We start from the raw sequence: 27430 nt of genomic DNA on the forward strand, positions 1-27430 counted from the left end.
GTATTGTGACATTATTTGAAAAATGGTTTCTAGTTAATCCTGTACCACAAGGAAAAAACGAAATCTTAGCTTTAAAAAAAAACAAAAAAAGTGTTAAAAAAAAATGTTTCTTTAAGGAACACTTTGTTAAAAAAAAAACCAAAAACTCCAGCCCAATGCAAAAGGTTACAATACACACAAACATGATGACAATATTGTTACAATATCACAAAACACTAACAAAATTGTAAAAAACATTCCTTCAAAAAAACGCTAATTGATTGTGTAATCCTGAAATTAGCAGCTGAGATTTTCAGCTGCGTACGGTTTTGTGCTATCCCAAAGAAAAAAAAAAAAAAACACATTACAAGCTGGTTTGCAATCCAAAGTTGATTGTTTTTCTGAGAAGCCGTGATAAATCGATGAAACATCGACGAGGCCCGGACCAGAGGACAAGGCCATCGCCATTGTGGTCGAGTAATCCAGACCCCAAGCTGTGCGAGCAGTTTGAACGGAAAGAGGATCAGCCAGTGACGTATGACTTGGTACGAACACATTTGACGTTCGCATGAGGTAATTTATGTACACCCCAAAAACGCCTTGCCACACCTGCGTTTTCCCATCTCCACCCCCGTCAACGCCCAAAAACGGCCTGTTCTGTCAATCACATTTGACATGTCACTTCCTGCTCGCAATTTGCCGAACGAGTGAAAAAAAGCTCGCAAACTGCCGTACGCACATGCGCAGTGTTACACCGACGCATGCGCTGTTTCTCAACATCGGAACGCAACGAGTGTACTGCTGCTAACAAGCGGCTCTGAATGAGGGCCTAAGTTTGCCAGAGACCATCTGTATGATCCAGAGGAGGATTGGGAGAATGTCATGTGGTCAGATGAGACCAAAATAGAACTTTTTGGTATAAACTCCACACGCCGTGTTTGGAGGGAGAAGAATGATGAGTGGCATCCCAAAAACACCATACCCACTGTGAAGCATGGGGGTGGAAACATCATGCTTTGGGGATGCTTTTCTGCAAAGGGGACAGGACTGATCTATATTACGGAGAGGATGAATGGCGCCATGTATCGTGACATTTTGGGGAAAAATCTCCTTCCCTCAGTAAGAGCATTGAAGATGCAACGTGGCTTGGTCTTCCAGCATGACAATGACCCCAAACACACTGCCCGGGCAACTAAGGAATGGCTCCGTAAGAAGCATTTCAAGGTCCTGGATTGGCCTAGCCAGTCTCCAGACCTTAACCAAATAGAAAATCTGTGGAGGGAGTTGAAAGTCCGTGTTGTCCGGCGACAACCCCAAAACATGAGACATCTAGAGAAGATCTACATTGAAGAGTGGGCCAAAATACCTGCTGCAGTGTGTGCAAACCTGGTCAAGAACTACAGGAAACGTTTGACCTCTGTAATTGCCAACCGAGGTTACTTTACAAAGTATTGAGTTAAACTTTTTGATTATCCAAATATTTATATTCCGCAAGAATATACAAATAAATTGCTTAAAAATCATACAATGTGATTTCCGGAATTTTTTGTTCTGATTCTGTCTCTCAAAGATAAAGTGTACCTATGATGGAAATTACAGACCTCTCTCATCTTTTAAAATGCAACAACTTGCACAATCGGTGGCTGTCCAAATACTTTTTTGCCCCACTGTATGTATATATATATATATATATATATTTGTGGCTAGATGTTTTTTCATTGGTCTGGTAACCAAGAATTTGGAAAACCCCCTTTCAAAATCCTGCGTTTGCTACTGGTTAGGGTTAGCTTGCGGGAGTGGAGGTTTTGGGTCAGGCTACAGGTGGTTAGTTTAGGGTTAGGCAGTGTGGGGGGGAGGTTTAGGGTTAGGGGTTAGCGATACCGGCAGGACCAGTGCAGGATCAGCAGGAAGTCATCATGATGTTACTGCCGGACCTGAAAGACCCCTCTGGAGCCGCCAGACCCACTGAACCAGGTAAGTCACCGCTGGACCACCAGGAACATTTGTTGACATTCTAATCATGTCGACATTTCATCAGTGTCAATGTCAACATGGTGAAAGTCGTCAAAATATACCGGACCCTAGTATACAGACAACGTAGCGGCAATATGAATCCCTGTAGAGATATAACAACCCAATGATACACAGACAACTTAGTGACAAGATGACTCCTGCACAGATACAACAACACAATAGTATACTGGCAACATAGGGACAAGATGATATCCTGCAAATAAGATGTAGTGAGTATGTCGGTGGACAAGATGCTGGCCGGCAAAATCCGGAAGTCGAAGCCCGACCCGGGACTAAAGATAGGCGTCGAAATCCAGACGCCTATCTAAATCCCAATCCCGAAATCTCGACAGCCACCATCCCGATCGAAGGTACACTAGGGTATCTAAGCTGCTAGCCGCGGGGGGAGGGAGGGAGAGTTAGTTTTAGGCACCATAGTGGGGTTATTGTTAGGCTTTGGGGAGGGGTATATATATATAACTAGATGACATACAGACAATGTAGTGGTAATAGGATTCCCTGCACGGATACAACACAATATCATACAGACAATGTAGCAGCAAATTGATTCCTGCACAAATAGAACAACACAGTGACACACAGCCAGCAAGTACTCTCTGTAAAGTGTTTGCTTACAGTAATATGTTCATTCTCTAAAAGAAAAAGGTTATTAGTGATAATAATAGTAAAATACAGCAACCATGACATATTATACAACCTGTGAGGACAGATTAGTAACATTCACAGTTCAATAGGTGTTAAACACGCCAGAGACCCTGTTTCTTGTGTGAGTGGTTCTTTGATGATCATGTGGGGAAGTGGTTCCCAAACTTTCTTTAATCAGCCCCCTAGAGTATCACCAATATTTTCCACAGCCAATAGTTTCTTATTGAGAAATTCAGCAAAAATGATGTACATTGTACTTATATGTCATCCTTAGGGTCAGTTATGCACCTTCCTGCACAGTAGGCAAGTATGGCTGCAAGTGGTTTACACCCCAGTCACAAAGGTGACGGTAGCAGGGTGACTAATCTGGTAAAGGGTGGCTGCATGCATTGAGCCCCCAAGTCAGGACTGAAACGAATCGGGCCATTGGGTTGAGACCTTCTGTCTATGTGCAGTTTATTTCTCCTCTAGTGAGGCCGGAGACTAGAGGATTCTACAAACGGAGGAAAGTACAACCAAAAAACATGCCACTGCCATCTCCAGAAGTAAAGAATCCTGAATCACATGTGGCTCTCCTGGACTCCGGGATGTCTCCTGGATGTCGCTTCTGCCCGCTGACTGCCCACTGCACTCATCTGGGCAGCTTGGTGATGCAGTTTGTGCTGAATCACGTCATCACGGAATAATTCATATATTGTGCTCCTATTATTTTTTATTTAATCATTTACTGTTGATGATTTGCCTCAATCTACATTATAGATTCCCTGAAACTGCATTATATATATGCAAATGTGCTTTCCTGCTACAGGTAGTCACACCTGCTTTCTTCCTTAAGCTGGGTACACACCTAAAAGATATATCTGTAGATCGAGTGATCTGCAGATGATGGTTGTTTATCCACACTGAACCATCATCTGGCCTCAGGTCCCGCTGGCCGGGGGGCACATCGCGCCCTCCTCCATGCAGCCTCTGCTGACTGCCCATTCACAGAGCATGATGGACAGATATCTATGCTGATATATCTGCCACCGGCTGTACAGCACAGCCGAAGCAATATGTCTGTGAACTACGTCGTTCACAAACCTATTGCTTGGTACACACTGGCCGGCAGGCACACGATGTAATGGGCGATCAATTCGTCAGATTCTCTGGGGTGTTAGGCACTAGGGCTACAGTGTTTCCCACTTAAATTACGGGAGCTGCTGGGCACAGGAGTTGTCCAGACTTGTAAGTAAGTATCAGATAAAAGGGAAGTTGTGTCCAGCGCTAACTTGAAGTATGAATGCCTAGGTTGGTATGCGACCTGTACCCAGTATTGAATACTAAGTCATTTGCATATGGGAAAAAAAAATGGGAAAGAGAGTCAACGGGAGTTGTTATACGTCTAATAAAATATATTTATTTTAAAGATGAAAATATTATGATAAAAGACAAACAGTATGGGCAATGGTTCCTGTTACTATGGCTCTCATTAGGTGAAGTCAGATGGCTCCTTTAGGGTGCCTCTTTCTGTAGGGTAGAGCTACACCTACGTGTACCTATGGCCAATTGCTCTAGAGTTAATTGAGCTGGCAATGGTAGGCTCAGTTCAAAATAACGTCCTTGTAAAGCCACCCTGGTTGTAGGTTACATAAGTGGACTCCTTTAGGGTGTCACTTTCCGTATAGCACCAAGTGCCTACGTCTCCCTTTTAACACTAGTCGTGACAACCTTCCGGGTGTGTGTCTGTGATCTCACTTGTGTTAAAACACCTTATGCCTAGGTGTATGGCATGGGTAATGGTGGGTCTCTGTATATACTTCACACACGGTCCTCCTATATGTGCATATCGAGTCTTATGGAGGTACAGTGGGACAGGTGAGGTGAGGGGTCTTGGTCCGCCCTTGCTAAGGGGTGACCTTCCGTATGATTAGCTGCATCATGCGTCCCCTCACAGTCAGTACTGAACAGTGAAAAGTATATTTGTAGGTATCCAGTGGCGGCGTCCCGCACTACTGGTCTTACCGGTGATCACTTGTGTGGTAGAGCTTCACTGCATCCCGTATTGCCTCCTTCAGCCGATGGTATGGGGGATCACCTTCCTCCTGCTGGAGCGTCACTTGCTGAGGAAGGCCCACAGGCTGAAGGCCCACAGGCTGAAACGCCTTGAGGAAGGCCCAAAGGCTGAAATGCGTTGTTCCACACGCGACACGTGACCCCACACCGGCTGCTGACACATGCAGCAGGAGACGAGTAGCAGCTTCAAGCGGCACACCGATTTCCCTGATCCATCGAGTACAGCCTCAGCAAGTGACGTTCCAGCAGGAGGAAGGTGATCCTCCATACCATCGGCTGAAGGAGGCAATACGGGATGCAGTGAAGCTCTACCACACAAGTGATCACCGGTAAGACCAGTAGTGCGAGACGCTGCCACTGGATACCTACAAATATACTTTTCACTGTTCAGTACTGACTGTGAGGGGACGCATGATGCAGCTAATCATACTGAAGGTCACCCCTTAGCAAGGGCGGACCAAGACCCCTCACCTCACCTGTTCCACTGTACTTCCATAAGACTCGATACGCACATACAGGAGGACAGTGTGTGAAGTATATACAGAGACCCACCATTACCCATGCCATACACCTAGGCATAAGGTATTTTAACACAAGTGAGATCACAGACACACACCCGGAAGGTTGTCACGACTAGTGTTAAAAGGGAGACGTAGGCACTTGGTGCTATACGGAAAGTGACACCCTAAAGGAGTCCACTTATGTAACCTACAACCAGGGTGGCTTTACAAGGACGTTATTTTGAACTGAGCCTACCATTGCCAGCTCAATTAACTCTAGAGCAATTGGCCATAGGTACACGTAGGTGTAGCTCTACCCTACGGAAAGAGGCATCCTAAAGGAGCCATCTGACTTCACCTAATAAGAGCCATACTAACAGGAACCATTGCCCATACTGTTTGTCTTTTATCATAAAATTTTCATCTTTAAAACAAATATATTTTATTAGACGTATAACAACTCCCGTTGACTCTCTTTCCCATTTTTTTTCCCATATGCAAATTACTTAGTATTCAATACTGGGTACAGGTGGCATACCAACCTAGGTATTCATACTTTAGGTTAGCGCTGGACACAACTTCCCTTTAATCCGATCAATTCGTCAGCCTATATATCTGGCAGTGTGTACCCAGCTTTAGGCTCCCCATCAGACAGACAGAGAGCAATTATCTGACATTGCCATACACAGTCAGATAACTGGTCTGTCTGATGGTGAGCATTTCCACTCTCAGATCTGAGCACCATTGCAGCTTTCCAGCATGCTCAAAGATCTTTCATGCCAGACAGAGCTATTTGGTCTCCGCCATAAGCTATACAATAGATAACCTGCTGATCAGGATGATAACTGCTCAGTGTATCACTGACTTTATGTGAAATGCCTACTTGCCATTTGATTATCTCTCTCAGCTGACAGGGCCGGCTCTAGGGGTTTTCGCCAGTGCGGTCGCACAGGGGTGCCACCCGTAGAGGGCGCACCCCTCCCCAGCATGCCTATTTCAGCGGGACAATACTGTCCCGTTGTTCCACCCATAGGCCGAAGTGGCCCGCGGGTGGTCAATCGGGAGGTTGGGGACCCCCACCACCGCAGCTGTGCGTCATCCATTCACTTACGGGAGAGGGCTGGGGGAGCCCAGCCAGTGATGGAGGGCTGGGCTTTACCCCCAGCCTGACGTTACTTGCATGGCGCACCTCCAAATAACGTCACGTAGGGGGCATGGCCTATGGTAATTAGGCCACGCCCCCAATTTTGGGAAGCCTTGTTCTGGGCCAGCACAGGGTGCTCTGACCCCTGGAGCCGGCCCTGTCTCAGCATATCAGAAAAAGAAACTGAGAGCCTGACTTATGGGGCATGCACACTAGTTCTCAAATTCGATCCTCAAGACCCCACACAGTTCACGTTTTCCGGATCACCAGGCAGGATCACAGGTGTATTCATTACTGACACATTTTAAAAGATCCACAGGTGGAGCTAATTATTTCACTTGTGATTCTGTGAGGAGACCTGGAAAACATGCACTGTTTGGGGTTCTGAGGACCGAGTTTGAGAACCTGTGCACTAGACTATATGCTACATTGGCGATATCAATAGTGTTTGGCCTTGATCTCTCAAGCAAACGACATTGAGAATATACACTGAACGATTACGTTCAGTGACGTCACCCTGCACTTCCCCGGACATGCCATTTCTGATCATATTGTCAGACTGACCTGCATGTTCGGACGACAACAGACATCGTGGACGACCCGCGGGTGCGCGGATCGTCCATCGTTTTGAGCATACACACTGGACAATATGAACGATAACGTTATCATCCATATCGATCACTTTTATCGTCTGTGTGTATGACGCTAGTGGAGTTTTGATGTATATTTGTACTTTTTTGATCTACATAGTGTTGGACAAACAAGCAGGAGGACACACTCTTGCTGGAAGCCATACTTTGTGTCTTAGTTTCAGATCACAAAGGTGAATTTCTTGGGCTACCATTGTAGATTACTTACTACTTCTACACTGAGCAACCTGCTAAGGTTCTGTTCCATTGATAAACCCACAGTATACAACTAAACATGTATAATATTCACAGTGTGTGTGGCTATAACAAGGAGGAGCTGACACACAATCATTCACACAATGACGCACAGAGAAAGATCTCCACTCACCAAGCGGGTTGTAGTCCAGGTTTAGGGTCCGCAGTTGAGAACTGTGAGCTACAGCAATAGCCAGACGAGCCCACCCAGTGCATGAAATGGCCGGATTAGCTGAGAGAGTTAGATCCCGCAAACCTGTATCAACAACCATGAACACGGTAAGACAGAATGGCATAACATTATACACACAGCTCTGTACAGACAGACAGCCCGATAATAAAGACTGGCATGCCCAGAGTGCAAAGCGGTACTGATAATTCCAATCTTGGGCCTGAAGCTAAGTTTTCATATTCACACTGTGCATCCTACAGACAGAACGCACCCACATGAACCAATGCGAAATTGTGCGTAGACGGCACTGTGGGGAAGATGTATTAAGCTCTGGAAAGTGAAATTGGAGAGTGATAAACGACCATCCAATCAGCTCCTAACTGTCAATTGTCAAACACTGCCTGTAAAGAGATAGTTAGGAGCTGAGTGGCTGATCGTATCACTCTCCACTTTATCACTTTCCAGAGCTTAATACAACTGATCCCTATATACCGAGTTACAACTGGTTATGCAGAACAGGGGAGGGAAGTGGCAGTCTGTTGTATGTGCACACAAATAGCGCCGTAACAGGGCTCTATGCCGCCCTAGCCCCGTAAACCTATGACGTCATGATGCCACACCTATGGGATGGAACCGATAGCTCCAGTAAGTAGAGGACTGCCCGGAGCGTCCTTTAGCTTCACAGGCTGCAGGGTGTCTTTACAAGCGGCACTGCTGTAGCACTAGTGGCTGCAGGCTGCCTTTCCAGATGCAGGTGCCATGGGACCCTCTGCTCTGTGCGGCAGCACTTCTGCCACCCTCTAGTTATGGCCCTGCACGCAAATATGGCTCATGGATACGTGCAGAAACACGCATATATTCCTGGTAGAAAGTGTACTGTATCTTTTTGCACCTGTTAGATGTTAATGGCCAGTCACAAACCAGGCACAGATGCTTTCAAAGTGCAGCTGGACACATCTAGAGATCTGTTTATGTCCTGAAAAAAAAGAAACGAAAAATTCCTTGGCGCTAATAAATATGTGAGTACTTGTGTACTTTAGGGACTCATTGCAGAGAGAACCCAATGAATGTTTTCAATAGTACTTTACGTACACAAGTACAAAGAAGAAAGTTGTCCCCTCGCAGGCTCTCTGTGCTTCGGGCTCGGTGGCTCGCTACGCTCTCCACAAGGTTATATTCCCCCTCTATGCTCACTTGGATGGTAGGGAATGACGCTGGACACTGGGAATGACGCTGGACACTGGCTGATGACGTCAGGGTCCTCTCCGTGAAGGGGATTTAGACATTACCATTATGGATAATAATAATGAGTGTAGGACACTTGGGTTCACTCTGCAATGAGTCCGTAAAGTACACAAGTAGCAATATGTGTACTAAATACTAATGTATTTTGGATAAAGTGTATCCTATATATAATATTATACAAAAAATATATATTATTGTGGAAAAAAGAAGCAGCTAGTCCAATAGGGTTCTTTTCCCTTTATGCACCAAAATACGTATATTATTTTTGAATGTGTTTCTTTTCTAGAATAGTTTACACCCGTTCTGCCTCAGCTACTGCCTGAGCAGATAGTCTGCAGGGCATTACACTGACTGAGTGCTGCTCTCAATTTACAGCTCCAACCCATTGAGAAGCGACGGCTTTTATTTATTTATTTTATTTATTAACAGTTTCTTATATAGCGCAGCTTATTCCGTTGTGCTTTACAATTGGAAACATTTATAGAACATAACAGGATAATAACAGACATAGAGGTAAGAGGGCCCTGCTTGCAAGCTTACAATCTATAGGCTTTTGGTTTATAAATATAGCCCCAGGTCTCAAGAGAAATAGACTGTTCATGTAATCTTATATCAGTAAGGCTGCAATAATTAACTGTATAGATTCATAGGGCCAAATGGAATAGGGTGAGAGCTTAGAAAATGTGAGAGAAAACTGTCACTTTTATAAATTCAGCCAATGTAATAAAGTCACAGAACAGGCAGCCAATGTAATAAAGTCACAGAACAGGCAGCCAATGTAATAAAGTCACAGAACAGGCAGCCAATGTAATAAAGTCACAGAACAGGCAGCCAATGTAATAAAGTCACAGAACAGGCAGCCAATGTAATAAAGTCACAGAACAGGCAGCCAATGTAATAAAGTCACAGAACAGGCAGCCAATGTAATACAGTCACAGAACAGGCAGCCAATGTAATAAAGTCACAGAACAGGCAGCCAATGTAATAAAGTCACAGAACAGGCAGCCAATGTAATAAAGTCACAGAACAGGCAGCCAATGTAATACAGTCACAGAACAGGCAGCCAATGTAATAAAGTCAGAACAGGCAGCCAATGTAATAAAGTCACAGAACAGGCAGCCAATGTAATAAAGTCACAGAACAGGCAGCCAATGTAATAAAGTCAGAACAGGCAGCCAATGTAATAAAGTCACAGAACAGGCAGCCAATGTAATAAAGTCACAGAACAGGCAGCCAATGTAATAAAGTCAGAGCAGGCAGCCAATGTAATAAAGTCACAGAACAGGCAGCCAATGTAATAAAGTCACAGAACAGGCAGCCAATGTAATACAGTCACAGAACAGGCAGCCAATGTAATAAAGTCAGAACAGGCAGCCAATGTAATAAAGTCACAGAACAGGCAGCCAATGTAATAAAGTCACAGAACAGGCAGCCAATGTAATAAAGTCACAGAACAGGCAGCCAATGTAATAAAGTCACAGAACAGGCAGCCAATGTAATAAAGTCACAGAACAGGCAGCCAATGTAATACAGTCACAGAACAGGCAGCCAATGTAATAAAGTCACAGAACAGGCAGCCAATGTAATACAGTCACAGAACAGGCAGCCAATGTAATAAAGTCAGAACAGGCAGCCAATGTAATAAAGTCACAGAACAGGCAGCCAATGTAATAAAGTCACAGAACAGGCAGCCAATGTAATAAAGTCAGAACAGGCAGCCAATGTAATAAAGTCACAGAACAGGCAGCCAATGTAATAAAGTCACAGAACAGGCAGCCAATGTAATAAAGTCAGAGCAGGCAGCCAATGTAATAAAGTCACAGAACAGGCAGCCAATGTAATAAAGTCACAGAACAGGCAGCCAATGTAATACAGTCACAGAACAGGCAGCCAATGTAATAAAGTCACAGAACAGGCAGCCAATGTAATAAAGTCACAGAACAGGCAGCCAATGTAATAAAGTCACAGAACAGGCAGCCAATGTAATACAGTCACAGAACAGGCAGCCAATGTAATAAAGTCAGAACAGGCAGCCAATGTAATAAAGTCACAGAACAGGCAGCCAATGTAATAAAGTCACAGAACAGGCAGCCAATGTAATAAAGTCACAGAACAGGCAGCCAATGTAATAAAGTCACAGAACAGGCAGCCAATGTAATAAAGTCACAGAACAGGCAGCCAATGTAATACAGTCACAGAACAGGCAGCCAATGTAATAAAGTCACAGAACAGGCAGCCAATGTAATAAAGTCACAGAACAGGCAGCCAATGTAATAAAGTCACAGAACAGGCAGCCAATGTAATACAGTCACAGAACAGGCAGCCAATGTAATAAAGTCAGAACAGGCAGCCAATGTAATAAAGTCACAGAACAGGCAGCCAATGTAATAAAGTCACAGAACAGGCAGCCAATGTAATAAAGTCAGAACAGGCAGCCAATGTAATAAAGTCACAGAACAGGCAGCCAATGTAATAAAGTCACAGAACAGGCAGCCAATGTAATAAAGTCAGAGCAGGCAGCCAATGTAATAAAGTCACAGAACAGGCAGCCAATGTAATAAAGTCACAGAACAGGCAGCCAATGTAATACAGTCACAGAACAGGCAGCCAATGTAATAAAGTCACAGAACAGGCAGCCAATGTAATACAGTCACAGAACAGGCAGCCAATGTAATAAAGTCAGAACAGGCAGCCAATGTAATAAAGTCACAGAACAGGCAGCCAATGTAATAAAGTCACAGAACAGGCAGCCAATGTAATAAAGTCACAGAACAGGCAGCCAATGTAATAAAGTCAGAACAGGCAGCCAATGTAATAAAGTCACAGAACAGGCAGCCAATGTAATAAAGTCACAGAACAGGCAGCCAATGTAATAAAGTCAGAGCAGGCAGCCAATGTAATAAAGTCACAGAACAGGCAGCCAATGTAATACAGTCACAGAACAGGCAGCCAATGTAATACAGTCACAGAACAGGCAGCCAATGTAATAAAGTCACAGAACAGGCAGCCAATGTAATAAAGTCACAGAACAGGCAGCCAATGTAATAAAGTCACAGAAAATGCAGCCAATGTAATACAGTCACAGAACAGGCAGCCAATGTAATACAGTCACAGAACAGGCAGCCAATGTAATACAGTCACAGAACAGGCAGCCAATGTAATAAAGTCACAGAACAGGCAGACAATGTAATAAAGTCACAGAACAGGCAGCCAATGTAATAAAGTCACAGAACAGGCAGCCAATGTAATAAAGTCACAGTACAGGCAGCCAATGTAATAAAGTCACAGTACAGGCAGCCAATGTAATAAAGTCACATAACAGGCAGACAATGTAATAAAGTCACAGAACAGGCAGCCAATGTAATAAAGTGACATAACAGGCAGACAATGTAATAAAGTCACAGAACAGGCAGCCAATGTAATAAGGTCACGGAACCGACAGACAATGTAATAAAGTCACATTACAGGCAGACAATGTAATAAAGTCACAGAACAGGCAGCCAATGTAATAAAGTCACAGAACCGACAGACAATGTAATAAAGTCACAGAACAGGCAGCCAATGTAATAAAGTCACATAACAGGCAGACAATGTAATAAAGTCACAGAACAGGCAGCCAATGTAATAAAGTCACAGAACCGACAGACAATGTAATAAAGTCACAGAACAGGCTGACAATGTAATACAGTCACAGAACAGGCAGCCAATGTAATACAGTCACAGAACAGGCAGCCAATGTAATAAAGTCACAGAACAGGCAGCCAATGTAATAAAGTCACATAACAGGCAGACAATGTAATAAAGTCACAGAACAGGCAGCCAATGTAATAAAGTCACAGAACCGACAGACAATGTAATAAAGTAACAGAACAGGCTGACAATGTAATAAAGTCACAGAACAGGCAGTCAATGTAATAAAGTCACAGAACAGGCAGCCAATGTAATAAAGTCACAGAACAGGCAGAGAAAGTAATAAAGTCACAGAACAGGCAGAGAAAGTAATAAAGTCACAGAACAGGCAGCCAATGTAATAAAGTCACAGAACAGACAGCCAATGTAATACAGTCACAGAACAGGCAGCCAATGTAATAAAGTCACAGAACAGGCAGCCAATGTAATAAAGTCACAGAACAGGCAGACTTTCATGTTTTTCAGTCTCAAAAAACTCTCATCCAGGTGTTTCCTGTTTGAAAATACAACTCGATCAATGTATTAAGCTGCATATACACACACAACGATTTTGTTACCAACGATTTTATTAACGATTTTTGACAGATTATCTGTCCGATTTTTTACAGTGTAATGAATGATTTTTTTGAACTACAAACGATTTTTGCATATTCCCTTAATGAAAATCGTTCAGTTGGTCAGTCTGACTGAACTAAAGTGAACGATTTCTTTAACGAATGAACGATTCTCCCCAAAGTGTGTTTGTACTTGGACTAGTGGGAGTAATCTGAGGTGTTCTATGTGTAACAGCATCTTCATCATTAAGACGCAACAGCACCACCATCATTAATATGCAGCACCCCTATTGCTAATACCCAGCACCAAAATCATTAATACGCAGCACCACCATCATTAATACACAGCACCACAATAATTAATATGCAGCACCCCCATCATTAATATGCAGCACCTCCATCCTTAATATGCAGCAGCTCCATCCTTAATACGCAGCACCTCCATCATTAATACGCAGCACCTCCAACATTAATACGCAGCACCTCCATCATTAATACGCAGCATCTTCATCATTAATACGCAGCACCTCCATCATTAATACGCAGCACCTCCATCATTTATACACAGCACCTTCATCATTAATACGCAGCAGCACCTCCATCATTAATACGCAGCATCTCCATCATTAATACGCAGCATCTCCATCATTAATACACAGCACCTTCATCATTAATACGCAGCACAGCAACTCCATCATTAATACGCAGCACCTCCATCATTAATACGCAGCATCTCCATCATTAATACGCAGCACCACCATCATTTATACGCAACACCTCCATCATTAATACGCAGCACCTCCATCATTAATACGCAACACCTCCATCATTAATACGCAGCACCTCCATCATTAATACGCAGCATCTCCATCATTAATACGCAGCACCTCCATCATTAATACGCAGCATCTCCATCATTAATACACAGCACCTTCATCATTAATACGCAGCACAGCACCTCCATCATTAATACGCAGCACCTCCATCATTAATACGCAGCATCTTCATCATTAATACGCAGCATCTTCATCATTAATACGCAGCACCACCATCATTAATACGCAGCATCTTCATCATTAATACGCAGCATCTCCATCATTAATACGCAGCACCTCCATCATTAATACGCAGCACCTCCATCATTAATACACAGCATCTCCATCATTAATACGCAGCATCTTCATCATTAATACACAGCATCTCCATCATTAATACGCAGCACCTCCATCATTAATACGCAGCACCTCCATCATTAATACGCAGCATCTTCATCATTAATACGCAGCATCTTCATCATTAATACGCAGCATCTCCATCATTAATACGCAGCATCTTCATCATTAATACGCAGCATCTCCATCATTAATACGCAGCATCTTCATCATTAATACGCAGCATCTCCATCATTAATACGCAGCACCTCCATCATTAATACGCAGCACCTCCATCATTAATACGCAGCATCTTCATCATTAATACGCAGCACCTCCATCATTAATACGCAGCACCTCCATCATTAATACGCAGCATCTCCATCATTAATACGCAGCACAGCATCTCCATCATTAATACACAGCACCTCCATCATTAATACACAGCACCTCCATCATTAATACACAGCACCTTCATCATTAATACGCAGCACCTCCATCATTAATACGCAGCACCTCCATCATTAATACGCAGCACCTCCATCATTACTACGCAGCACCTCCATCATTAATACGCAGCACCTCCATCGTTAATACGCAGCACCTCCATCATTAATACGCAGCATCTCCATTATTAATACGCAGCATCTCCAACATTAATACGCAGCACCACCATCATTTATACGCAACACCTCCATCATAAATACGCAGCACCTCCATCATTAATACGCAGCACTTCCATCATTAATACGCAGCACCTCCATCATTAATACACAGCACCTCCATCATTAATACACAGCACCTCCATCATTAATACGCAGCACCTTCATCATTAATACGCAGCACAGCACCTCCATCATTAATACACAGCACCTCCATCATTAATACGCAGCATCTCCATCATTAATACGCAGCATCTTCATAATTAATACGCAGCATCTCCATCATTAATACGCAGCACCTCCATCATTAATACGCAGCACCTCCATCATTAATACGCAGCATCTTCATCATTAATACGCAGCATCTTTATCATTAATACGCAGCATCTCCATCATTAATACGCAGCATCTTCATCATTAATACACAGCATCTCCATCATTAATACGCAGCACCTCCATCATTAATACGCAGCACCTCCATCATTAATACGCAGCACCTCCATCATTAATACGCAGCATCTCCATCATTAATACGCAGCACCTCCATCATTAATACGCAGCATCTCCATCATTAATACGCACCATCTTCATCATTAATACGCAGCAGCACCATCATTAATACGCAGCAGCACCTCCATCATTAATACGCAGCATCTCCATCATTAATACGCAGCATCTTCATCATTAATACGCAGCACCTCCATCATTAATACGCAGCACCTCCATCATCAATACGCAGCACCTCCATCATTTATACGCAGCACCTCCATCATTAATACGCAGCACCTCCATCATTAATACGCAGCACAGCACCTCCATCATTAATACACAGCACCTTCATCATTAATACGCAGCACCTCCATCATTAATACGCAGCACCTCCATCATTAATACGCAGCACCTCCATCATTAATGCGCAGCATCTCCATCATTAATGCGCAGCACCTCCATCATTAATACGCAGCATCTCCATCATTAATACGCAGCATCTCCATCATTAATACGCAGCACCTCCATCATTAATACGCAGCACCTCCATCATTAATACGCAGCATCTTCATCATTAATACGCAGCATCTTCATCATTAATACGCAGCATTTCCATCATTAATACGCAGCATCTTCATCATTAATACGCAGCATCTCCATCATTAATACGCAGCATCTTCATCATTAATACGCAGCATCTTCATCATTAATACGCAGCATCTCCATCATTAATACGCAGCACCTCCATCATTAATACGCAGCACCTCCATCATTAATACGCAGCACCTCCATCATTAATACGCAGCATCTTCATCATTAATACGCAGCACCTCCATCATTAATACGCAGCACCTCCATCATTAATACGCAGCATCTCCATCATTAATACGCAGCTTCTCCATCATTAATACGCAGCACAGCACCTCCATCATTAATACACAGCACCTCCATCATTAATACACAGCACCTTCATCATTAATACGCAGCACCTCCATCATCAATACGCAGCACCTCCATCATTTATACGCAGCACCTCCATCATTAATACGCAGCACCTCCATCATTAATACACAGCACCTTCATCATTAATACGCAGCACCTCCATCATTAATACGCAGCACAGCACCTCCATCATTAATACACAGCACCTCCATCATTAATACGCAGCACCTCCATCATTAATACGCAGCATCTAAATCATTAATACGCAGCACCTCCATCATTAATACGCAGCACCTCCATCATTAATACGCAGCATCTTCATCATTAATACGCAGCATCTCCATCATTAATACGCAGCATCTCCATCATTAATACGCAGCATCTCCATCATTAATACGCAGCATCACCATCATTTAGACGCAACACCTCCATCATTAATACGCAGCACCTCCATCATTAATACGCAGCATCTCCATCATTAATACGCAGCATCTTCATCATTAATACGCAGCATCACCATCATTAATACGCAGCATCTCCATCATTCATACGCAGCACCTCCATCATTAATACGCAGCATCTCCATCATTAATACGCAGCATCTCCATCATTAATACGCAGCACCTCCATCATTAATACGCAGCACCTCCATCATTAATACGCAGCACCTCCATCATTAAAACGCAGCACCTCCATCATTAATACGCAGCACCTCCATCATTAATACGCAGCACCTCCATCATTTATACGCAGCACCTCCATCATTAATACGCAGCACCTCCATCATTAATACGCAGCACCTCCATCATTAATACGCAGCATCTCCATCATTAATACGCAGCATCTCCATCATTAATACGCAGCACCTCCATCATTAATACGCAGCACCTCCATCATTAATACGCAGCAGCACCATCATTAATACGCAGCACCTCCATCATTAATACGCAGCACCTCCATCATTAATACGCAGCATCTTCATCATTAATACGCAGCATCTCCATCATTAATACGCAGCATCTCCAACATTAATATGCAGCAGCACCACCATCATTTATACGCAACACCTCCATCATTAATACGCAGCACCTCCATCATTAATACGCAGCACCTCCATCATTAATACGCAGCACCTCCATCATTAATACGCAGCACCTCCATCATTGATACGCAGCACCTCCATCATTAATACGCAGCACCTCCATCATTAATACGCAGCACCTCCATCATTAATACGCAGCACCTCCATCATTAATACGCAGCACCTCCATCATTAATACGCAGCAGCACCATCATTAATACGCAGCATCTCCATCATTAATACGCAGCATCTCCATCATTAATACGCAGCACCTCCATCATTAATACGCAGCACCTCCATCATTAATACGCAGCATCTTCATCATTAATACGCAGCACCTCCATCATTAATACGCAGCACCTCCATCATTAATACGCAGCACAGCACCTCCATCATTAATACACAGCACCTCCATCATTAATACGCAGCACCTCCATCATTAATACGCTGCATCTCCATCATTAATACGCAGCACCTCCATCATTAATACGCAGCACCTCCATCATTAATACGCAGCATCTCCATCATTAATACGCAGCATCTCCATCATTAATACGCAGCATCTCCATCATTAATACGCAGCATCTCCATCATTAATACGCAGCATCACCATCATTTATACGCAACACCTCCATCATTAATACGCAGCACCTCCATCATTAATACGCAGCATCTCCATCATTAATACGCAGCATCTTCATCATTAATACGCAGCATCACCATCATTAATACGCAGCACCTCCATCATTAATACGCAGCACCTCCATCATTAATACGCAGCACCTCCATCATTAATACGCAGCACCTCCATCATTAATACGCAGCACCTCCATCATTAATACGCAGCACCTCCATCATTAATACGCAGCACCTCCATCATTTATACGCAGCACCTCCATCATTAATACGCAGCACCTCCATCATTAATACGCAGCACCTCCATCATTAATACGCAGCACCTCCATCATTAATACGCAGCATCTCCATCATTAATACGCAGCACCTCCATCATTAATACGCAGCACCTCCATCATTAATACGCAGCATCTTCATCATTAATACGCAGCACCTCCATCATTAATACGCAGCACCTCCATCATTAATACGCAGCACAGCACCTCCATCATTAATACACAGCACCTCCATCATTAATACGCAGCACCTCCATCATTAATACGCAGCATCTCCATCATTAATACGCAGCACCTCCATCATTAATACGCAGCACCTCCATCATTAATACGCAGCAGCACCTCCATCATTAATACGCAGCACCTCCATCATTAATACGCAGCACCTCCATCATTAATACGCAGCAGCACCACCATCATTAATACGCAGCACCACCATCATTAATACGCAGCACCTCCATCATTAATACGCAGCATCTCCATCATTAATACGCAGCACCTCCATCATTAATACGCAGCACCTTCAACATTATTACGCAGCACCTCCATCATTAATACGCAGCACCTCCATCATTAATACGCAGCACCTTCAACATTATTACGCAGCACCTCCATCATTAATACGCAGCACCTCCATCATTAATACGCAGCATCTCCATCATTAATACGCAGCATCTCCATCATTAATACGCAGCATCACCATCATTAATACGCAGCATCTCCATCATTAATACGCAGCAGCACCGCCATCATTAATACGCAGCACCGCCATCATTAATACGCAGCACCTCCATCATTAATACGCAGCACCTCCATCATTAATATGCAGCACCTTCAACATTAATACGCAGCACCTCCATCATTAATACGCAGCAGCACCACCATCATTAATACGCAGCACCTCCATCATTAATACGCAGCACCTCCATCATTAATACGCAGCAGCACCTCCATCATTAATACGCAGCACCTCCATCATTAATACGCAGCACCTCCATCATTAATACGCAGCAGCACCATCATTAATACGCAGCATCTCCATCATTAATACGCAGCATCTCCATCATTAATACGCAGCAGCACCATCATTAATACGCAGCACCTCCATCATTAATACGCAGCACCTCCATCATTAATACGCAGCACCTTCAACATTAATACGCAGCACCTCCATCATTAATACGCAGCAGTACCACCATCATTAATACGCAGCACCTCCATCATTAATACGCAGCACCTCCATCATTAATACGCAGCAGCACCTCCATCATTAATACGCAGCACCTCCATCATTAATACGCAGCACCTCCATCATTAATACGCAGCATCTCCATCATTAATACGCAGCAGCACCACCATCATTAATACGCAGCACCACCATCATTAATACGCAGCACCTCCATCATTAATACGCAGCATCTCCATCATTAATACGCAGCACCTCCATCATTAATACGCAGTACCTTCAACATTATTACGCAGCACCTCCATCATTAATACGCAGCACCTCCATCATTAATACGTAGCACCTTCAACATTATTACACAGCACCTCCATCATTAATACGCAGCATCTCCATTATTCATACGCAGCATCTCCATCATTCATACGCAGCATCACCATCATTAATACGCAGCATCTCCATCATTAATACGCAGCAGCACCGCCATCATTAATACGCAGCACCGCCATCATTAATACGCAGCACCTCCATCATTAATACGCAGCACCTCCATCATTAATATGCAGCACCTTCAACATTAATACGCAGCACCTCCATCATTAATACGCAGCAGCACCACCATCATTAATACGCAGCACCTCCATCATTAATACGCAGCACCTCCATCATTAATACGCAGCAGCATCTCCATCATTAATATGCAGCACCTCCATCATTAATACGCAGCACCTCCATCATTAATACGCAGCACCTCCATCATTAATACGCAGCATCTCCATCATTAATACGCAGCATCACCATCATTAATACGCAGCATCTCCATCATTAATACGCAGCAGCACCACCATCATTAATACGCAGCACCTTCATCATTAATACGCAGCACCTCCATCATTAATACGCAGCACCTCCATCATTAATACGCAGCACCTTCAACATTATTACGCAGCACCTTCATCATTAATACGCAGCACCTCCATCATTAATACGTAGCACCTTCAACATTATTACGCAGCACCTTCATCATTAATACGCAGCATCTCCATCATTAATACGCAGCACCTCCATCATTAATACGCAAGACCTTCAACATTATTACGCAGCACCTTCATCATTAATACGCAGCATCTCCATCATTAATACGCAGCACCTCCATCATTAATACGCAGCACCTCCATCATTAATACGCAGCAGCACCACCATCATTTATATGCAGCACCTCCATCATTAATACGCAGCACCTCCATCATTAATACGCAGCACCTCCATCATTAATACGCAGCATCTCCATCATTAATACGCAGCAGCACCACCATCATTAATACGCAGCACCTCCATCATTAATACGCAGCAGCACCTCCATCATTAATACGCAGCACCTCCATCATTAATACGCAGCACCTCCATCATTAATACGCAGCATCTCCATCATTAATACGCAGCATCACCATCATTAATACGCAGCATCTCCATCATTAATACGCAGCACCTTCAACATTATTACGCAGCACCTCCATCATTAATACGCAGCATCTCCATCATTAATACGCAGCACCTCCATCATTAATACGCAGCACCTTCAACATTAATACGCAGCACCTCCATCATTAATACGCAGCACCTCCATCATTAATACGCAGAATCTCCATCATTAATACGCAGCACCTTCAACATTAATACGCAGCACCTCCATCATTAATACGCAGCTTCTCCATCATTAATACGCAGCACCTCCATCATTAATACGCAGCACCTCCATCAGTAATACGCAGCACCTCCATCATTAATACGCAGCACCTCCATCATTAATACGCAGCACCTTCAACATTATTACGCAGCACCTCCATCATTAATACGCAGCATCTCCATCATTAATACGCAGCACCTCCATCATTAATACGCAGCACCTCCATCATTAATACGCAGCACCTCCATCATTAATACGCAGCATCTCCATCATTAATACGCAGCAGCACCACCATCATTAATACGCAGCACCTCCATCATTAATACGCAGCAGCACCTCCATCATTAATACGCAGCACCTCCATCATTAATACGCAGCACCTCCATCATTAATACGCAGCATCTCCATCATTAATACGCAGCATCACCATCATTAATACGCAGCATCTCCATAATTAATACGCAGCACCTTCAACATTATTACGCAGCACCTCCATCATTAATACGCAGCACCTCCATCATTAATACGCAGCACCTCCATCATTAATACGCAGCACCTCCATCATTAATACGCAGCACCTTCAACATTAATACGCAGCATCTCCATCATTAATACGCAGCACCTCCATCATTAATACGCAGCATCTCCATCATTAATACGCAGCACCTTCAACATTATTACGCAGCACCTCCATCATTAATACGCAGCATCTCCATCATTAATAAGCAGCACCTCCATCATTAATACGCAGCACCTCCATCATTAATACGCAGCACCTCCATCATTAATACGCAGCACCTCCATCATTAATGCGCAGCACCTCCATCATTAATGCGCAGCACCTCCATCATTAATACGCAGCACCTCCATCATTAATATGCAGCACCTTCAACATTATTACGCAGCACCTCCATCATTAATACGCAGCACCTCCATCATTAATACGCAGCACCTCCATCATTAATACGCAGCACCTTCAACATTAATACGCAGCTTCTACATCATTAATACGCAGCATCTCCATCATTAATACGCAGCACCTCCATCATTAATATGCAGCATCTCCATCATTAATATGCAGCATCTCCATCATTAATACGCAGCACCTCCATCATTAATACGCACCACCTCCATCATTAATACGCAGCACCTCCATCATTAATACGCAGCACCTCCATCATTTACACGCAGCACCTTCAACATTAATACGCAGCACCTCCATCATTAATACGCAGCATCTCCATCATTAATACGCAGCACCTCCATCATTAATACGCAGCATCTCCATCATTAATACGCAGCAGCACCACCATCATTAATACGCAGCACCTCCATCATTAATACGCAGCAGCACCTCCATCATTAATACGCAGCACCTCCATCATTAATACGCAGCATCTCCATCATTAATACGCAGCATCACCATCATTAATACGCAGCATCTCCATCATTAATACGCAGCACCTTCAACATTATTACGCAGCACCTCCATCATTAATACGCAGCACCTCCATCATTAATACGCAGCACCTCCATCATTAATACGCAGTACCTCCATCATTAATACGCAGCACCTTCAACATTAATACGCAGCATCTCCATCATTAATACGCAGCACCTCCATCATTAATATGCAGCATCTCCATCATTAATACGCAGCACCTTCAACATTATTACGCAGCACCTCCATCATTAATACGCAGCATCTCCATCATTAATACGCAGCACCTCCATCATTAATAAGCAGCATCTCCATCATTAATACGCAGCACCTCCATCATTAATACGCAGCACCTCCATCATTAATACGCAGCACCTCCATCATTAATGCGCAGCACCTCCATCATTAATGCGCAGCACCTCCATCATTAATACGCAGCACCTCCATCATTAATACGCAGCACCTTCAACATTATTACGCAGCACCTCCATCATTAATACGCAGCACCTCCATCATTAATACGCAGCACCTCCATCATTAATACGCAGCACCTTCAACATTAATACGCAGCTTCTACATCATTAATACGCAGCATCTCCATCATTAATACGCAGCACCTCCATCATTAATATGCAGCATCTCCATCATTAATACGCAGCATCTCCATCATTAATACGCAGCACCTCCATCATTAATACGCACCACCTCCATCATTAATACGCAGCACCTCCATCATTAATACGCAGCACCTCCATCATTTACACGCAGCACCTTCAACATTAATACGCAGCACCTCCATCATTAATACGCAGCACCTCCATCATTAATACGCAGCATCTCCATCATTAATACGCAGCACCTCCATCATTAATACGCAGCACCTTCAACATTATTACGCAGCACCTACATCATTGATACGCAGCATCTCCATCATTGATACGCAGCACCTCCATCATTAATACGCAGCATCTCCATCATTAATACGCAGCACCTCCATCATTAATACCCAGCACCTCCATCATTAATACGCAGCACCTCCATCATTAATACGCAGCACCTCCATCATTAATACGCAGCAACTCCATCATTAATACGCAGCACCTCCATCATTAATACGCAGCACCTCCATCATTAATACGCAGCACCTCCATCATTAATACGCAGCACCTTCAACATTATTACGCAGCACCTCCATCATTAATACGCAGCATCTCCATCATTAATACGCAGCACCTCCATCATTAATACGCAGCACCTCCATCATTAATACGCAGCACCTTCAACATTAATACGCAGCACCTCCATCATTAATACGCAGCACCTCCATCATTAATACGCAGCATCTCCATCATTAATACGCAGCACCTCCATCATTAATACGCAGCACCTCCATCATTAATACGCAGCACCTCCATCATTAATATGCAGCACCTCCATCATTAATACGCAGCACCTCCATTATTAATACGCAGCATCTCCATCATTAATATGCAGCTGTACCACCATCACTAACAATAGGATGGGACATATGTGTGATAAAGAGTAATATATGTACATAGGATGGGACATATGTGTGATAAAGGGTAATATATGTACATAGGATGGGACATATGTGTGATAAAGAGTAATATATGTACATAGGATGGGACATATGTGTGATAAAGAGTAATATATGTACATAGGATGGGACATATGTGTGATAAAGAGTAATATATGTACATAGGATGTGACATATGTGTGATAAAGGGTAATATATGTACATAGGATGGGACATATGTGTGATAAAGAGTAATATATGTACATAGGATGGCACATGTGTGTGATAAAGGGTAATATATGTACATAGGATGGGACATATGTGGGATGATGAGCAAAATGCAGGGCGGGAGGTGGATGGAGCAGAAGAGGTGATATAATAATATATAGATCAGGTCAGTGGCACCATACGTCCCAGCATGCCTGGCCCTCCATCAGTGACTTTGGAGCTGTACACAAAGTGACAGCCAGAACCCAACGCTCAGATTCCTGTTGATCTGCGCCTGGTGTCCATCTTCCCTTTACACTTCCCAGTACCCGCAACGTGTTCTGAGAGGGAGGGGACATCAAGACTGTTTGTATTGCATGTATCCTGAGAGTGAAGGGACATCGGGACTGTTGTATTGCATGTATTGCATGTATCTTGAGAGTGAAGGGACATCGGGACTGTTGTATTACGTGTGTCCTGAGAGTGAGGAGACACCAGGACTGTCTGTATTACATGTGTACTGAGCGCAGGCCCGCCAAGAGCCGCGGCGGGCCCTGGTTATAGGTAGGCCTAATTGCGGGAGGCGTGGCCACGTCCCCTACCTGTAAAAAAAGTGGCGCTGGGGAAGGGGGCACTCTGAGCCCCCTCAGCCTGGCGCAAAGCCGGGGGGGTGCAATCAGTGTGATCGCTCCCCCCCACAGGCATAGACTGCTGTGGCTGCTGCCTCCCACTGCAGCTCAGCACACGCTGTGGAAGCCCGGGCCCGGGTAATCTGTATTCGCCCCCCCTTCCCTCTCGGCGCCCCTGACTGAGCGTGAGGGGACAACAGGACTGTCTGTATTACATGTGTACTGAGCGTGAGGGGACAACAGGATTGTCTGTATTACATGTGTCCTGAGAGTGAGGGGACACCAGGACTGTCTGTATTATATGTGTCCTGAGAGTGAGGGGACAACAGGACTGTCTGTATTATATGTGTCCTGAGAGTGAAGGGGAGATGAGACTGTATTATATGTGTCCTGAGAGTGAGGGGACACCAGGACTGTCTGTATTACGTGTGTCCTGAGAGTGAGGGGACAACAGGACTGTCTGTATTATATGTGTCCTGAGAGTGAAGGGGAGATGAGACTGTATTATATGTGTCCTGAGAGTGAGGGGACACCAGGACTGTCTGTATTACATGTGTCCTGAGAGTGAGGGGACAACAGGACTGTCTGTATTACGTGTGTCCTGAGAGTGAGGGAACATTGGGACTGTCTGTATTATATGTGTCCTGAGAGTGAAGGGGAGATGAGACTGTATTATATGTGTCCTGAGAGTGAGGGGACACCAGGACTGTCTGTATTACGTGTGTCCTGAGAGTGAGGGGACAACAGGACTGTCTGTATTACGTGTGTCCTGAGAGTGAGGGGACAACAGGACTGTCTGTATTACGTGTGTCCTGAGAGTGAGGGAACATCGGGACTGTCTGTATTATATGTGTCCTGAGAGTGAAGGGGAGATGAGACTGTATTATATGTGTCCTGAGAGTGAGGGGACACCAGGACTGTCTGTATTACATGTGTCCTGAGAATGAGGGGACAACAGGACTGTCTGTATTACGTGTGTCCTGAGAGTGAGGGAACATCGGGACTGTCTGTATTATATGTGTCCTGAGAGTGAAGGGGAGATGAGACTGTATTATATGTGTCCTGAGAGTGAGGGGACAACAGTACTGTCTGTATTACGTGTGTCCTGAGAGTGAGGGGACAACAGGACTGTCTGTATTACGTGTGTCCTGAGAGTGAGGGAACATCGGGACTGTCTGTATTATATGTGTCCTGAGAGTGAAGGGGAGATGAGACTGTATTATATGTGTCCTGAGAGTGAGGGGACACCAGGACTGTCTGTATTACGTGTGTCCTGAGAGTGAGGGGACAACAGGACTGTCTGTATTATATGTGTCCTGAGAGTGAAGGGGAGATGAGACTGTATTATATGTGTCCTGAGAGTGAGGGGACAACAGGACTGTCTGTATTACATGTGTCCTGAGAGTGAGGGGACAACAGGACTGTCTGTATTACGTGTGTCCTGAGAGTGAGGGAACATCGGGACTGTCTGTATTATATGTGTCCTGAGAGTGAAGGGGAGATGAGACTGTATTATATGTGTCCTGAGAGTGAGGGGACACCAGGACTGTCTGTATTACGTGTGTCCTGAGTGTGAGGGGACAACAGGACTGTCTGTATTACGTGTGTCCTGAGAGTGAGGGGACAACAGGACTGTCTGTATTACGTGTGTCCTGAGAGTGAGGGAACATCGGGACTGTCTGTATTATATGTGTCCTGAGAGTGAAGGGGAGATGAGACTGTATTATATGTGTCCTGAGAGTGAGGGGACACCAGGACTGTCTGTATTACTTGTGTCCTGAGAGTGAGGGGACAACAGGACTGTCTGTATTACGTGTGTCCTGAGAGTGAGGGAACATCGGGACTGTCTGTATTATATGTGTCCTGAGAGTGAAGGGGAGATGAGACTGTATTATATGTGTCCTGAGAGTGAGGGGACAACAGTACTGTCTGTATTACGTGTGTCCTGAGAGTGAGGGGACAACAGGACTGTCTGTATTACGTGTGTCCTGAGAGTGAGGGAACATCGGGACTGTCTGTATTATATGTGTCCTGAGAGTGAAGGGGAGATGAGACTGTATTATGTGTGTCCTGAGAGTGAGGGGACATGGGGACTCAGGGGTGGAACTAGCTATGATGCAATCGATGCGTTGCAGCTATGAAGGGGACTGCAGTCTGCGGCATTATAATAAGTATGTGTCCCCCACCTGCTTTAGAATTACCACTCCGACTGGTTCAGCCCTGCGCTGGTTATAGGAAAATAGGGGGAACCCCACGCTGATTTACCCCGGATGTTCCTGTACCAGAATGGGCTCAGAGGTCCAGGGCCGGTTATGTGTTTTTTTTTCATTTGGGGGGGGGGGAACTTTTTCTAATTTTTAACCCTTTCTTTATACTACACACAGAAGCACTGCACAGATCACACTGATCTGAGCAGTGCCTCAGAAGAACACGCAGCTTACAGGCACTTCTATTCATATATTCAATTGTGCTCCGTGTTCTACCGTGTTTTACACGATTCTTTGTAAATCCGTGAGTTGGAAAGTACTCGCGCGTTGGTTCGATGGTCTATTGACATCTATTAGCTTGTTGGTTCGTCTATTTCTGTGCAGGATCATGTTTTTGCACT

At 44.2% G+C, this 27430-nt stretch overlaps 1 protein-coding gene across 3 annotated transcripts in view; it reads right to left on the minus strand.

Annotated features, from left to right (window-relative positions):
• Window positions 1-27430, minus strand: part of LRRC73 (leucine rich repeat containing 73) — a 72178-nt gene that overhangs the window by 37375 nt on the left and 7373 nt on the right. For all 3 annotated transcript variants that reach the window (XM_088442979.1, XM_088442981.1, XM_088442980.1), the window contains one exon: window positions 7375-7497. In XM_088442979.1, coding sequence (XP_088299105.1) covers window positions 7375-7497 — 123 coding nt within the window. The remainder of the gene's footprint in view (window positions 1-7374; window positions 7498-27430) is intronic.

Source organism: Taudactylus pleione, unplaced genomic scaffold, assembly GCF_031769625.1.
Source record: "Taudactylus pleione unplaced genomic scaffold, aTauple2 ptg000320l, whole genome shotgun sequence".
NCBI classification, from domain to species: domain Eukaryota; kingdom Metazoa; phylum Chordata; class Amphibia; order Anura; family Myobatrachidae; genus Taudactylus; species Taudactylus pleione.